Raw genomic sequence first — 15,928 nt, 5'->3', positions numbered from 1 at the left:
TACTGTAGCAGTATCCGTCAGAATTTTAAATGCTTATATACTTGGACATTGCAAATTCCGTCTCTAGGAATCTATGCTAAATAAATAGCAAAACATTTAAAGTTCTATACCTAGATGTTCTTGGAGCATTATTTATAATAGAAAAAAAAATAGTAAAAAATTTATTATAGTAAAATAGTAAAGAAAAACAACCTAAATGTCAGTCAGTTGGGAAATGGTTGAATAAAATATGGTATATTTATACAATGTGAAGTCATAAAAAAGAATGAGGTATGTATGTCTCTGATTTTGTGTGAGTGTGTATAGATATCTGTGATGTATATTTAAATGACAAAAGCAATTTGCAGATCAAGATTCCATTTTTATTAAGAAAAAACATGTCCGTTTTTGAGTAGAGACATAGGGATGTATAATCTGAGGGAAGAAGTAAGATAAGATGAGATCAGCTGTTACCAGTGGTTACTTCTGGATGATGAGATTGAGTTGGAAAGAGAGGGGAGGGGTACAGGGGGCAGGAGAGGGAGCCATGATGAGGGATTTACAGTTTTACTCTATATAATTTTTTTTTGAGTATTGGAATTTAGGTGATTTTTATTTTTGAGTCTTTATGTATTTTCCAAATAAAGTGAATCAAAGGAGCTAAGTTATATATATTTGTTGTATGAGTGAAATGTATAAACTAGTTTGTGTTTTGGATTAATATTATGTCACTTTTACAAGCTTTTAAAGGTGAAGGCTGTAGAATATAGTACTCCCTCTTCCAAACTCGATGAAGTGGGAGGAATTGAAGTTATGTATAGGGAAGTCTTTTACCAGTGTAAGAATTCAAGAAGAGCAATCTGGATATGAGCATTTGGGTTTTCCAGCAAACTAATGAGATTTTATCCATACCTTGAGCTTTTCTTCTAAGTGACTTGATAATGATGATGTTAAGCAAGGACCGTCTCTTTTAAATGTGTATTTCTGTTTTTTTCTGACAGAAATGACATCAGATGTACCGTCACTGGGTCCAGCCATTGCCTCTGGAAACTCTGGGCCTGGAATTCAAGGTGGAGGAGCCATTGTCCAGAGGGCTATTAAGCGGCGACCAGGGTGAGTTTGGGTATAGTGTGTCACAGATGTCTCTCCTATAAATCAGCCTGATTTAGTTAGTTGCTGAACCCTCTTGGCTATTCCTAACCCTCTAACTTCAATGGGTTACTTACTACACTGCTGACAGATAACTCTCTTTAGTCCTTGGATTTTTTTTTTTTTGTGAGATCAGCCCTGTGCTAACATCTGCCAATCCTCCTCTTTTTTTTTTTTTGCTGAGGAAGACTGGCCCTGGTCTAACATCTGCCAATCCTCCTCTTTTTTTTTTTTGCTGAGGAAGACTGGCCCTGGGCTAACGTCCGCCAATCCTCCTCTTTTTTTTTTTTTGCTGAGGAAGACTGGCCCTGGGCTAACATCCGTGCCATCCTCCTCCACTTTATATGGGACGCTGCCACAGCATGGCTTGACAAGCAGTGCGTTGGTGTGCGCCCGGGATCCGAACTGCCGAACCCCGGGCCGCCGCAGCGGAGCACGTGCACTTAACCGCTTGCACCACTGGGCTGGCCCCTCTCTGGATTTTTTCTTTATAGAAATTTATAGAATTGATGTTTTTATCTAAGTTTCTTATAAGCAGTTTTTTTTTTTTTTTTGGTTTTCTTCTTCCTTCCTCCCTCCCTCCCTCCCTCCCTCCCGTCCCGTCCCTGTCCCTTCCCGTCCGTCCTTCTGTCCGTGTTTCTTTCTTTCTGTCTGTCTTTTCTGTCTGTCTTTCCTTCCTTCTTTCTTTTTGCGAAGAAGATCAGCCCTGAGCTAACATCCATGCCAGTCGTCTTTTTGCTGAGGAAGACTGACACTGGGCTAACATTCGTGCCCATCTTCCCCTTAAGCAGTTTTTTTTTTAAAACCAAAAATTTTTGCAAGGTGAAGTACTGTGGCTAAGCCCAAAGATTTCACTGTTGCTGAGAAAACTTCGCTGCTTTCATTAAGATTTGTGTCTGCGTTCTCAAAATCTTTTTGGCAGGCTTTTTATTTTTCTGAATTTAGAGAATGCTGAACTCTAGAATATTGGTTCTCAAAGTTATTGATATGTTGCTTGATTTGGAATGTAGAGTGCATCAGTTCCAAAAGTATTTATTAAATGCCTAATTAGTGTAAGGCATTGTGCTGATTGCTAGTAGGATACAAAGATAAATGAGATACAGTCCTTGTCTTTAAGTAGCTTATGTTCTGACAGGGATAATTATTACACACATAAATATAATACAAGATAGAATATGTCAAGTTTGCTAAGAAAGAAACAAATATAGTGTTGTGTATTTCAGTCTATGGAAATAGCACAATTGGTTTGTAAAGACTGGAAAAGGCTTCAGAAAGGAGGTTGCTTTAGAAAGCCCTGGAAGAATAGGTAGTATTTTATCCATTTTTTGGTATTAAACGGCCCTTTTTTTTTCCTTTTCTGTTTTAAAATTATGTAGCTAATATTATAGCTAGTCTTTGTTTCATCCCACCAATAGTAATGCAAGAGTGATCCTTGGGTTAAAGTGGTGACGTGAGTAAGATATTAAGACTTGCTATGTCTCCAAGAGCTTTACACATTTTAAGTCATTCACCAAGGCATAGGGTGAATAAATAACTTAACCAAAGTTCTAAAACTAGTAAATGGAAGATCTGTGATATGAACCTTGGGAGGTTAGCTTTACAGTCCACTCTCTTAAATACAGTGTTATGGATATATATAATGCAAACAATTAGAAGCAATATAAATATCAAAATTAGGAGATTGGTTCAGTAAGTTATAGTGTATTTAAAAATGGAATACTGTACATGCTATTAGAAGTGACTAATATGTATCAGTACAGAAAAATGTTCACAATATATTGAGAGAAGAGCTTACAGTGTATGTAATATACCGCTGTATTGGAAAAAAATACGTATAACGTGTGCATAGCAAAAAAATTGAAAGGATACTCATCAAATTTTTGCATGATGGGATTATGAGAGACTTATCTCTTCTTTTGTTTTTAATTGTTTCCAGATTTTCTGAAATGAATGCGTATTATTGGCAATCAGGAAAATATATTAAAAGAAGTAACATGTATTCTTTTAAAGAAAGATTGGAAAATATAGAAAGTTAGAAAAATAATATAGCAATAATCCTACTACCTAGTCATCTTCCATCAGTTTTTTAGTGTAATTCCTTCATTCTTTATTTTGTACGTAGATCTTTTTTAAGAGTTATAATCATATAATTATATGAAGGCATACCTTGGAGATACTGTGGGTTTGGTTCCAGATCACAGTAAGGCAAATATTGCAATAAAGCAAGTCACACGAATTTTTTTGGTTTCCCAGTGCATATAAAAGTTATGTTTAGGGGCCGGCCCGGTGGCGCAAGCGGTTAAGTGCGCGCGCTCCGCTGCGGCGGCCCGGGGTTCGCTGGTTCGGACCCCGGGCGCGCACCGACGCACTGCTTGGCAAGCCATGCTGTGGCGGCGTCCCATATAAAGTGGAGGAAGATGGGCACAGATGTTAGCCCAGGGCCGTCTTCCTCAGCAAAAAAAGAGGAGGATTGGCGGATGTTAGCACAGGGCTGATCTCCTCACAAAAAAAAAAAAAAAAAAAAAAAAAAAAAAAAAAAAAAAAGTTATGTTTAAACTATACTGTAGTCTATTAAGTATACAATAGCATTATGTCTAAAAAACAATATACATACCTTAATTAAAAAATACTGTATTGCTGGGCCGGCCCCGTGGCTTGGTGGTTGAGTGTGCGCGCTCTGCTACTGGTGGCCCGGGTTCGGATCCCCGGTGCGCACCGACGCACCGCTTCTCTGGCCATGCTGAGGCCGCATCCCACATACAGCAACTAGAAGGATGTGCAGCTATGACATACAACTATCTACTGGGGCTTTGGGGGAAAAAAAAGGAGGAGGATTGGCAATAGATGTTAGCTCAGAGCTGGTCTTCCTCAGCAAAATGAGGAGGACTAGCATGGATGTTAGCTCAGGGCTGATCTTCCTCACACACACACACACACAAAAAATACTGTATTGCTAAAAAATGCTAACCATCCTCTGAGCCTTCAGCAAGTTGTAATCTTTTTGCTGGTGGTGGGTCTTGCTTGATGTTGATGGCTGCTGACTGGTCAGGGTGGTGGTTGCTGAAAATAAGGGTGGCTGTAGCAGTTTCTTAAAATAAGAAATTTGAAGTGAAGTTTGTTGCATTGATTGACTCTTCCTTTCATGATTTCTTTGTAGCATGCGATGCTGTTTGCTAGCATTTTACCCACAGTAGAACTTCTTTCAAAATTGGAGTGAATCCTCTCAAACCCTGCTCTTGCTTTATCAACTAAGTTTATGTAATATTCTAAATCCTTTGTTGTCATTTCAGCAATCTTCATAGCATCTTCACCAGGAATAGATTCCATCTCAAGAAACCACTTGCTTTGCTCATCCCTAAGAAGCAACTCCTCATCTATTAAAATTTTATTGTATGATTGCAGCAGTTGAGTCACATCTTCAGGCTCCACTTCTTATTCTGGTTTTCTTGCTATTTACACCACATCTGCATTTACTTCCTCGTCTGAAGTCTTGAATTCCTCAAAGTCATCCATGAGGGTTGGAATCACCTTCCAAATTCCTGTTAATGTTGATATTTTGACCTCTTCCTATGAATCATGAATGTTCTTAACGGCATCTAGAATAGCGAATCTTTTTCAGAAGGTGTTCAATTTACTTTGCCCAGATCTATCAGAGGAATCACACTATCTATGTAGCTATAGCCTTATGAAATGTACTTCTTAAATAATAAGACTTGAAAGTTGAAATTACTCCTTGATTCAGAGCTATAGAATGGATGTTATGTTAGCAGGCATGAAAACAACATTAATCTCATTGTACATCTCTACCAGAGCTCTTGGGTGACCAGGTGCATTGTCAATGAGCAGTAATATTTTGAAAGGAATCTTTTTTTCTGAGAGTAGGTCTCAATAGTGGGCTTAAAATATTCAGTAAACCATGTTGTAAACAGATGTGCTGTCATCTAGGCTTTGTTGTTCCATTTATAGAGGACAGGCAGAGTAGATTTAGCATAATTCTTAAGGGCCCTAGGATTTCTGGAATGGTAAGTGAGCATTGGCTTCAACTTAAAGTCACCAGCTGTCTTAGCCTCTAACGAGAGAGTCAGCCTGTCCTTTGAAGCTTTGAAGCCAAACATTGTCTTCTCTCTAGCTATGAAAGTTCTAGAAGGCATCTTCTTCCAATATAAGGCTGTTTTGTCTACATTGAAAATCTATTGTTTAGTGTAGCCGCCTTCATTAATTATCTTAGCTCAATCTTCTGGATAACTTGCTGCAGCTTCTGCATCAGCACTTGCTGCTTCACCCTGTACTTTTATGTTATGGAGATGCCTTCTTTCCTTAAACAACTCTGGAACCAACCTTGGCTAGCTTCAAACCTTTTTTCTGCAGCTTCATCACCTCTCTCAGCTTTCATAGAATTGAAGAGAGTTAGAATCCTTGCTCTGGATTAGCCTTTGGCTTAAGGGACTGTTGTGGCTTGTTTGGTCTTCTATCTGGACCACTAAAACTTTCTCCATCCCAGCAATAAGGCTGTTTCATTTTCTTATCGTTCATCAGTTCGCTGGAGTAGCACTTTTAATTTCCTTCAAGAACTTTTCCTTTGCATTCACAACTTGGTTGTTAGGCGCAAGAGCCTAGCTTTCAGCCTGCCTCGGCTTTTGACTGTCTTCTTCCCTAAGCTTAATTATTTCTAACTTTTGATTTAAAGTGACAGATGTGTGACTTTTCCTTTCACTTGAACACTTAGAGGCCATTGTAGGGTTATTAATTGGCCTTATTTCAATATTGTTGTGTCTCAGGGAATAGGGAGGCCTGAGGAGAGGGAGAGAGATGGGGCAAGGGCTGGTGGGTGGAGCGTCAGAACACACAACATTTATTAAGTTCACCATCTTACAGGGATGTAGTTCATGGTACCCGAAAACAATTAGAATAGTAACATCAAAGATCACTGATCACAGATCACCATAACAAATATAATAATAATAAAAAGTTTGAAACATTATGAGAATTACCAAAATGTGACCCAGAGACACGAAGTGAGCAAATGCTGATGGAAAAATGGCACTGATAGACTAGCTAGACGCAGCATTGCCATAAACCTTCAATTTGTAAAAAAACGCAGTATCGGCAAAGTGCAATAATAAAGTGAAGCGCAATAAAACGAGGTATGCCTTTAGTTTTGTATAGCCTGGTTTTTTTCATCTAATGGTATAATAACCTTTTTTTCATATTGTTACATATTCTATATACGCATAATTTTTAGTAGTTACATAAAGGAGTGTTATTTGTTGGGAGGTCATTAATATACTACTCTTTCATACCCTTTGATTTAATTCCTATTTGGGGATATTTAAATTGTTTTGAAGATTTTACTATTATATATATATTTTGGTACATAAATTTTTCCTCTATTTCAAGTTATTTCTTTAGGATAGATTCTTAGAAATGGAGTTATTGGGTAAATAGGTAGACTTGGACAGGTGATCAGGGCTCTAGGGAGGAAGAGGAATGAACGCTTTCAGGATTGATGCTATGTACTTCATATATAACCCATCTAGAGGCCCATAATATCAGGTTATCACGCTAGTAGAGACGCTGAGAGTGATCACTGGGTTAGGGTGGTAACATGAGTCACGTTTTAATTTAATAGAGTACAGAGATTAATAGGAGATTGGCCTACCTTGTTATCTGTAATCTTCCCTAATCCCCTGAAATGAAAGTCACCTCTGCTTTCACTAATAGTCTATAGCATATTGATTGTGCTTTTCTCATGGCACTTTCCTATTTTCACTTGTTTTATGTTTATATTTGTCTAGACAAAGAGTCTCTTGAGGGCAAGTCTCTTGTTTTCACCTCATCTAGCCCAGTGTCTTGAATGTAGCATATATTACATGTTTATTAGATGAATGAAGGAAAGAAGCATATTTAACAACCTTTTGAGGTCTTAAATTGCTCCCTTATGTAACATCACTGTTTTGAAAGATGTTTCAGATAGCTGGTAACATAGCTTAGAGTACTCTATAGAAATGAAAAAGGAACCTGAATTATTCACATTAACTTTTTCTTGTCCTTTTTGAGTGGATTTCTGCTCCTTTTGTAGAGGTTGTACTCTGATGTGAAACTTTGGCAAAGGTGGACTGCTACCCTAGGAAAATGTAAGGTAGCAGTAAGTACTTTTTTTCGATTGCCCTGTGTCTTTGCCCAGTTTGGTGCAATGAGGAAGAGGTAACGTAGCTTTGCTTGACTTCTGTCCACTTCCTCTTTTCCTTCTTCCATTAAGGTGGGTGTTCAGGTAGCTTGTGGGTTGAGAATTTTTAATTTCTTAATATTCTGCATTATCAGTAGGCTTATAATATTTATTGTTGGCTTTCCCCAGGTTGGATTTTGATGATGATGGAGAAGGGAACAGTAAATTTTTGAGGTAAGATTTTGAAAAACTTTCCCTAGATTTCTGATATTAAAAATTAGTTCATGATCTTTATATTTCTGACTTGTAATATTTTTGTCCTTAGGCATAAGAAGAGTGCTTTATCCTAAAACTAAATTTTTCTATTATATTTTACCCCATAAAATTTTCAGGCATTCTGTAAATAGCTCCAGAGGAAGAAGCTCAGTAAAGAGAGGGCAGAGAATTTACAAAACCTGCTGTATCAGTTATCTATTGCTTTGTGGCTTAAAAACAACGTTTTATTTCTCACAATTCTGTGGATTGGCTAGGTGGTTATTCTTCTGATCCTGCCTAGACTTGCTCGTAAGACTGCATTCAGCTGGGAACTGGACTCAGCTGACATAGCTGGGTATCTCTTTCTTTGTAGTCTTTTATCCTTGAGGAGCCAGACTCAGTTCCTTTACATAATGATGGCTACAATCGAAGGGCAAGTCCCAAAGTTCTTATCAAGCCTCTGCTGTATTGACATTTGTCCCATTGGCCAAAGCAAGTCATATGTCAAGTCCTGAGTCAGTGTGGGAGGGGGCTACACAAGGGAGTGGAAATTGGGAGGTGTAATTTGTTGGGAGGTCATTAATGTACTACTCTTTCATACCCTCTGATACCTATTGACTTCTACAGAGCAGGAATTGAAATTTGTATCTTTGAGTAATGAATTTTGTGGAGCACTGAAAACAGACTTTTTGATATATTGATGAAGGAGTTCTTTCAGAGAAGGGAAATACTTATTCTTGTTGAAGACCAATTACTTCGCTTTGTTTTTAAGTAAGGAAAACTGTAAGAGTCAAAGAAAGGAAGATAACCTTGACTGCAACCTGCCTTTTTCCCCCCAAAGTTGAAAATATTACCTAGGTAGTGTCTATATTGGAGAATAACAAATATTTAAGGAGAATAAACAAAGGAGCCTTATTTTTAAAAAACATTATTTTAGAGCCAGTCCTGATGGCTTAGTAGTTACAAGCTCGTTGCTCTCACAACTTGGGCAGCCTGGGTTCGTTTCCCAGTCGTGGAACCACACCACCCATCTGTCAGTTGCCATGCTGTGGTGGCGGCCCACATAGAAGAACTAGGACTTACAACTAGGATATACAACCCCACATTGTGGGGCTTTGGGGAGACAAAAAAAAAAAAGGAAGATTGGCAACAGATGTTAGCTCAGGGCGAATCCTTCCCTGCAAAAAAAATATATATATTTTATTATGTCAGGGCCCAGATTTCATTTCATTCATTTATTAGTTTATTAACTAAAATTTTTAAAGTAATATAAATATATTTTATTGCAAAATTTTTAAACAGCACAAAGTTATATATAGTGCAAGTACATCGTCTTTTCACTTTAGACCCCCAGAACCCTTCCCCTTAGACAAAACTAGTTTCCAGTTTATTGAGTATCCTTCCAGAAATACTCAGTGTATATTTGTGTATTTAAATGTATATGTGTGCACCATAAACACACTTGTAATCTCCTCAGTTTTTGTTTTTAAATAGAGGATGCCCATATTGTAAATTGTTTGCTATTTTAGTGTTATAATACTTAATTCAGTCAGTGATATCTATCTATTTTTCCTTTGTTTTTTAGTAATGTTTAAAGTTAAGGCTTGTATTTCTAGCTACTCACTAGTTGCTAAACCCTGCCAGATATTCTTGAAAACAACAACCGTGACTTGGCTGCCATGAAGAAATAGTTGCAAAATATTGGAGAAAATAATTCTCTAAGAGAGCTCTTGAGACTTAATAAGTGTAAATAAATGTGAAGAGCAGAAGAGATTTCAATTTCTGGGAAAGGATAGACTTTTTCAAACAGTTCTATTGGAAATTACTCCAACGGAGAATCCCTAATTATAATGGTAGATGCAATTAGTGGAACTATATTGTGCATATCAATGGGATAGCGGTAACCACTGGTCTTATTTATATCTGTTAGCTCTAGCCCTGAGTCATTGCCTCCATTTCCACAAGATGTAGTAGTTACAAACTATAATCCAAAAAGGTTCACTTGTCCTTTCCTCAGCCATTAAAAGAGACTGTCACAATTCATCTTACCAGATGGATTATTATGCCTGTGAGAGGCATCACCAAATTGCTTTATTTGACCATCAATACATTTTTTTTTAATTAGAATTTCCCACTCTGGTCAATGAGTGAAAGCCTTATTTGCCTTGTATCTGTAAATCATCGTTAAATCTCCTCGGTGACGGATGCTACTTTTGAAAGTTGTAATCCATTATGTCTTTTCATCACTTTGTTCAAATGTTTTGTTATATTCTCCAGACAACATATATAAAATAATTTTTAAGAATATCAAGGCTTTGGGGCCGGCCCGGTGGCGCAAGCGGTTAAGGGTGCGTGCTTCGCTGCGGCAGCCCGGGGTTCACCAGTTTGAATCCTGGGCGCACCGACGCACCTCTTGTCAAGTCATGCTGTGGAAGAGTCCCATATAAAGTAGAGGAAGATGGGCACGGATGTTAGCCCAGGGCCAGTCTTCCTCAGCAGAAAGAGGAGGATTGGCAGATGTTAGATCAGGGCTGATCTTCCTCACACACACACAAAAAAAAAATCAGGGCTTTGAAACTCGAGGTACAGTATCAGAGTTATTAGTATCTAGAATAGTGCTTCTCAAACTGGAATGCATGTACAAATCTACGTCGGGTTCTTGATAAGATGAAGATTCTAATTCACTAGGTCTGGGGTAGGGCCCAAAATTCTGCATTCTGATAGATTGCTAGGTGATGCTGCTGCTGTGGTCCACTGACCACACTTTGAGTAGCAAGGATCTAGAAGACTCATTCTTGAGATTCAAAGTTATTATGTAAATTATAGGTCTGTTTTTTCAGCCTAGGTCACTTGTTTTCATTAGGAATTTGTAGCATCTGATATATAGCTTATTTTGTGTCCTAGAAACAGACTATTTGTCCGTGAGCTGAAATTCCGCCATACCCCATGTTTGCTCATTATTCTACTTCTGTTGTCTGGTTATTTTCAAAAGCTTTGAAAATTCTTGGGGTCACATTAGTTGAGGATTATAGCCTCAACTATAGTGAATGAGCACTATAAATTCTGGCTCTAATTTAGTAACTGGTTTAACTGCAAATTTTGTGAGACTTACCTATCTCCCAAAAATACTTTCTGCCGAAAGTTGATAGATTTTTGCTATGTCCTGGGGCAATGAGAAGAGGAAAATTTAGATCATCCAGAGAATAATGTTTTTAGAGTTAGGTTTTCCTCTCTCAACACATCCTCCTTTGTAGTTTCTGTAGTAGCAAATAGGATTTCTCACTTATTAAGTAGAAGTTGTTGGGATGAATGGATTGTGTTTCCTTGATCAAAGAGATAAAGTGTATTGTTTAAATCATTATTTAAAACTCTTAAAAACTTCTGCACATCAAAGGAAAGTGAAAAAGTAACCCTGGAGTGGGAGAAAATATTTGCAAATCATATATCTGATAAGGGCTTAATATCTATAATATATGAAGAACTCCTACAACTCAATAACAAAAAAACAACCCGATTTAAAAATGGGCAAAGGACTTGAATAGACGTTTCTCCAAAGCAGATGTACAGATGGCCAACAAGCATATGAAAAGATGTTCAACATCATTAATCATAAGAGAAATGCAAATGAAAACTGCAGTGAGATATCACTTCACATCCATTAGGATGGCCACCATCAAAAAAAAAAAAAAAGGAAAGAACAAGTGTTGATGAGGATGTGGGGGAGTTGGAACACTTATGCACTGTTGGTGGGAATGTAAAATGGTACAGCCACTATGGAAAACAGTATGGAGGTTCCTAAAAAATTAAAAACAGAATTATCGGGCCGGCCCCCGTGGCTTAGCGGTTAAGTGCTCGCGCTCCGCCACTGGCGGCCCGGGTTCGGATCCCAGGCACGCACCGACCCACCGCTTCTCCGGCCATGCTGAGGCCACGTCCCGCATACAGCAACTAGAAGGATGTGCAGCTATGACATACAACTATCTACTGGGGCTTTGGGGAAAAAAATGGAGGAGGATTGGCAATGGATGTTAGCTCAGAGCTGCTCTTCCTCAGCAAAAAAAAAAAAAAGAGGAGGATTAGCATGGATGTTAGCTCAGGGCTGATCTTCCTCACAAAAAAACCAAAACCAGAATTATCATGTGATCCAGCAGTCTCACTTCTGGTTACGTACCCAAAAGAATTGAAAGCAGGATCTTGGAGAGATATTTGCACACTCATGTTCATTGCCCCATTTTTCACAATAGCCAAGAGGTGGAAGCAACCCAAATATCCATTGACAGGTGAGTAGATAAAGAAAAGGTCGGGGCCGGCCTCGTGGCTTAGCGGTTGGGTGTGCGCGCTCTGCTACTGGCCGCCCGCGTTCGGATCCGGGCGCGCATCGATGCACCGCTTCTCTGGCCATGCTGAGGCCGCATCCCACATACAGCAACTAGAAGGATGTGCAGCTATGACATACAGCTATCTACTGGGGCTTTGGGGGAAAAAAAAGGAGGAGGATTGGCAATAGATGTTAGCTCAGAGCCGGTCTTCCTCAGCAAAAAAAAAGAGGAGGATTAGCGTGGATGTTAGCTCAGGGCTGATCTTCCTCACAAAAAAAAAAAAAGAAAGAAAGAAAATGTGATATATATTTCCAATGGAACATTATTCAGCCTTAAAAAAGAAGGAAATCCTGTCACATGCCACAACATGGATGAACCTTGAGGACGTTATACTAAGTGAAATAAGCCAGTCACAAAAGGAGAAATATGTATGATTCCACTTATATGAGGTATCTAAAGTAGTGAAAATCGGGGAGACAGAAAGTAGAGTGATGGTTGCCAGGAGCTGGGGATGAGGTCGGGGTGAAGGGGATGGGAAGGGTAGTGTTCAGTGGGTATAGAGTTTCTGTTTTGCAAGATGAAAAAGGTCTAGAGATCTGTTGCACAACATGTGAATATAGTTAGCACTAGTGAACTGTGCACTTAAAAATGGTTAAGATAGTAAATTTTATTTTACATGTTTTTTGTCATAATTAAAAACAAAACTGTCCCTAACCTCACAGTGATGCTGACAGGGCAGTCAGCTGTGCCCTCATGAGATTGTCATCTTTTTTGGAATGTCTGATAAGTAAGGGTAAAGGAGACATCAGAAACCTGACAAAATATAGTTATGGATTTTTTAAGTTCTATGGGATGCGGTTATTATCTCTATTTCTTTGTGATGCTTTTCCGTGGTTTTTTCCCTGTTGAATATTTTTTGTATCCCTTTTTAGTTTTCATTTTAGAGTGAAATAGACATAACAAGTGTAATGCTTTGGGCTAATCCTTTTTTTCCTCCTTCAGGTGTGATGATGATCAGATGTCTAATGACAAGGAGCGGTTTGCCAGGTAATGAGGTAGAGCATCTTGGTCCATGTTGTAGGATCAGGCAATTCAAGCATACTGAGTTTTAATTTTATCTCAGTGAGAGTTAATTTCTCTGTCCAGTCTCTTTCCTATTCTGAAAGCTGGCAGAACTTAGTGTTATAATTATTGTTTATGTTCAGATAACGAGGCTTCAGACTAATCATATATCTTAACACAGTGTTTTTCATGTATATGCTAGCTGTAGAGTGTGCTTGCTGAATGTCCACAGGAACACAAACAATACAGATTTCTTTGTTGCGTTTATTATTAAATGAGTCTATAAAGTCTGTACAGATCATGGTTTTATTCTTTTAAAAGTGACAACAGAAAAACAATTTTTTTGGAGACTAGGGTTTTGATTGCAATAAATTTGTTTACATTATCTGTCAAGATTGTGAAAAATACTTTGCTTTTTTATTAAATAAATCCTTCTCAACTCAGATATTCTATTTTTAGAAAGTTCATCCTGTATATTATTAAGCAGTAAATTATTTTTTTAAAAATTGTGTTTGCAGCCACCTCAGAAAAATGAATAATCCAAAATCCAGTGCTTAAATGAGCACTTACTATTTATTCATTGCTGATGCTGCTGGTCTGCGGACCATGCTTTGAGAACCACTGATGTAGAGAGCTAAGAAATATCAGTCAGAGTAGTTTAAAATTACTCTGAAGCAGTACGATGCCATCATAGACTTTGAGTGAGAGGATAACATAAAATACCTATGGACTTTTTCTCTAACAGCAGTATATGGGATTGATAAAACAGAGGCATTCTAGTCAGAGAGGTAGATAGGAGGCTGTTGAAATAATAAAACAGCTGTAAAATCTTGAGGGCCTGTGCTAGAGTGGTAGCAATGGCAATAGGAAAGGAGTGAATTTAAGAGGTTTTTGAAGAATTTGTTTATCGAAGCAGATACTTATACACACTTCAGGATGTGAATCATCTCTAAAATGAGAAGTTAATCATAGATATTTAGGGATTAGTTTTTCAAGCTGCATTAGAAAGTCAAGTATCAAATAGCAGCATTGGTACAGGTTCACAGTCTCTTGACTGAAATTCCAAAAAGCTGTGAAAACATGACCTGAACTATTTTAGTCTTCATTTGTCCTGCTTAATGTAAATATTTATACATTCATGTATTTCATTCAGAAGTATTGGAGTGGATAAGGGCTTATGGATCTGTAGGAATAGGAATAGTAGTAATAGGAATTTCAGATATTTAACTTTGAAACAACAGAACTCGTTCATTTAAGGTATGATTTGTTAAGCGAGTTTTCTTCGCATATCCTCCTTGGGAATTCAGTAGAAGGTCTTCAACAGCTGAAAATGTGTGAAGTTTCTCAACTTTTTGAAAAAATGATTTGTAGTTTATTGAGGAACTATAATAATTCAATGAACATGAAACTATAAACTACTTAATATCACTCAGTTCTCTTTCTCTTCTAGTCAGTGTACATAAATTTTCACATGGTTCTCATCGTTACTGTGTTATTTTGAGTCTCTTTTTTTCCCGCTGACCATTTTATAGAAGCTTTCCCGTATATTGATAAAGTCATTGTACTTGTCATTTTTAATAGGTAAATAGTCTTTCAACCTGTTATGTCGTACTTTACTTAGACATTTTATTTGAGGCTTCATAATTAATTTATATATATATGTAAAATGGAATTGATTACTGATACACTGGCCTACCAACACCAAGGTGTTTCTTCAGTTGCCACCAATCCTTGGAGTATTTCAGTTTTCCAGAGAAACTTAGTGGTAATCCTTTGTAGCCCCCTCCAGGGGAAGAGGAGTTGGTACTGGGGATCCAGCAGTGTTGTTACTTTATTACAGAGAAATGGGAAAGTGACTGAATAGAAATTTACTACTTAAGGATCAAATCAATGATAGGGGATATGCCAGAAACCTTCCTCTTAGGTTTAATTTATATAATTTCTCCAGTGACACCTGGTTGGTTATTTTGTCTGTGAATGCATGTGGGTTATAGAGAGAGTATATTTGTGACCACTTGTTTGACATTCTTATCATGATTTACTCTTTGATTTTTTTCATTATAGAATAGCATAGGTGGATATCACTTTCTTTCCAGATTGGGAGCAGTGTGTGAGAATGGTATTTCCTTGTTTGGTTCTTGTTCAAACTGTATATCCTTGGTCTCCACAGAGATTTACTGGCAAATGCTTTCTATATTCAGATTACGTTAATTTATAATGAATATTGGCCTTGCTTTTATGTTGATCTTTGTCCTGTAAGTTACTTTTTCTTTATCCTAACAGATGGCTTTGTAGAGTTACAGGCAAGGTTCCTGTCCATATTTCCATTTTCCTTTCTCTTCTGTGCATCTATTTTGTTCTATTTCCTTTATCCTGTCCTCTCCTCGCCTTTCGTCTCCTTTCCTTTTCTTTCTTTTCCTTCTCTTTTCTCTCTTTCCTTCCTGCCTTCCTTCTTTCTCTCTTTTTATTTTAATTTTAGCTTAGTTCATTAATTCTGTTTTTAGGTCGGATGATGAGCAGAGCTCTGCGGATAAAGAGAGACTCGCCAGGTAGGAGAACAGTGTCTTTTAGCATGATGAAGCAGATGGTGCTGCTTTTTCTATCCTTTTTCTTACTTGCTCTTTTCTCCCCCTTTATCTTTGTGTTTTTCCTTATCTGTGGCAAGAGAGGACAAGATTTTTTAGAAGTTTTTGTGTGATAGGAACTTGGGCTTCCCCCATCAGAAAGTGTGTGGGTTGAGGGAACTTTACTTAGGTTTTAAGAAATTGCTATTAGTTTTATAGTTTTCTCTTTTCCTTTTTATTGCAGCACCAAGTTTCACAGAATCAAAAGCTTTTAGAAACAATGCAGCTGTGCCAGTTGGTGCTTTAGCAGAGAAATACTCTTTTATCAGAAAACTAATAAGTATATCCATGTTTGCAATTAGTTCCCGGTCCTTAGGGCTTTCAGCGTTTACTCCACACCTCTCTAGAAAGCTCACTCATATTTTCCTATAGAT

At 37.8% G+C, this 15,928-nt stretch overlaps 1 protein-coding gene across 4 annotated transcripts in view; it reads left to right on the top strand.

Annotated features, from left to right (window-relative positions):
- The window catches only part of ARNT (aryl hydrocarbon receptor nuclear translocator), a 63,558-nt gene that overhangs the window by 22,900 nt on the left and 24,730 nt on the right, over positions 1–15,928 (top strand). For 2 of the 4 annotated variants that reach the window (XM_058539070.1, XM_058539069.1), the window contains exons 2-5: positions 981–1,092; positions 7,484–7,528; positions 12,871–12,915; positions 15,435–15,479. In XM_058539070.1, coding sequence (XP_058395053.1) covers positions 981–1,092; positions 7,484–7,528; positions 12,871–12,915; positions 15,435–15,479 — 247 coding nt within the window. The remainder of the gene's footprint in view (positions 1–980; positions 1,093–7,483; positions 7,529–12,870; positions 12,916–15,434; positions 15,480–15,928) is intronic. The other 2 variants (XM_058539072.1, XM_058539071.1) reach the window with 1 other exon arrangement.

This window comes from Diceros bicornis, chromosome 4 (assembly GCF_020826845.1).
Source record: "Diceros bicornis minor isolate mBicDic1 chromosome 4, mDicBic1.mat.cur, whole genome shotgun sequence".
NCBI lineage: Eukaryota > Metazoa > Chordata > Mammalia > Perissodactyla > Rhinocerotidae > Diceros > Diceros bicornis.
The sequence above is the reverse complement of the archived record's forward strand: the minus strand, read 5'-3'. Positions and strand labels throughout refer to the sequence as shown.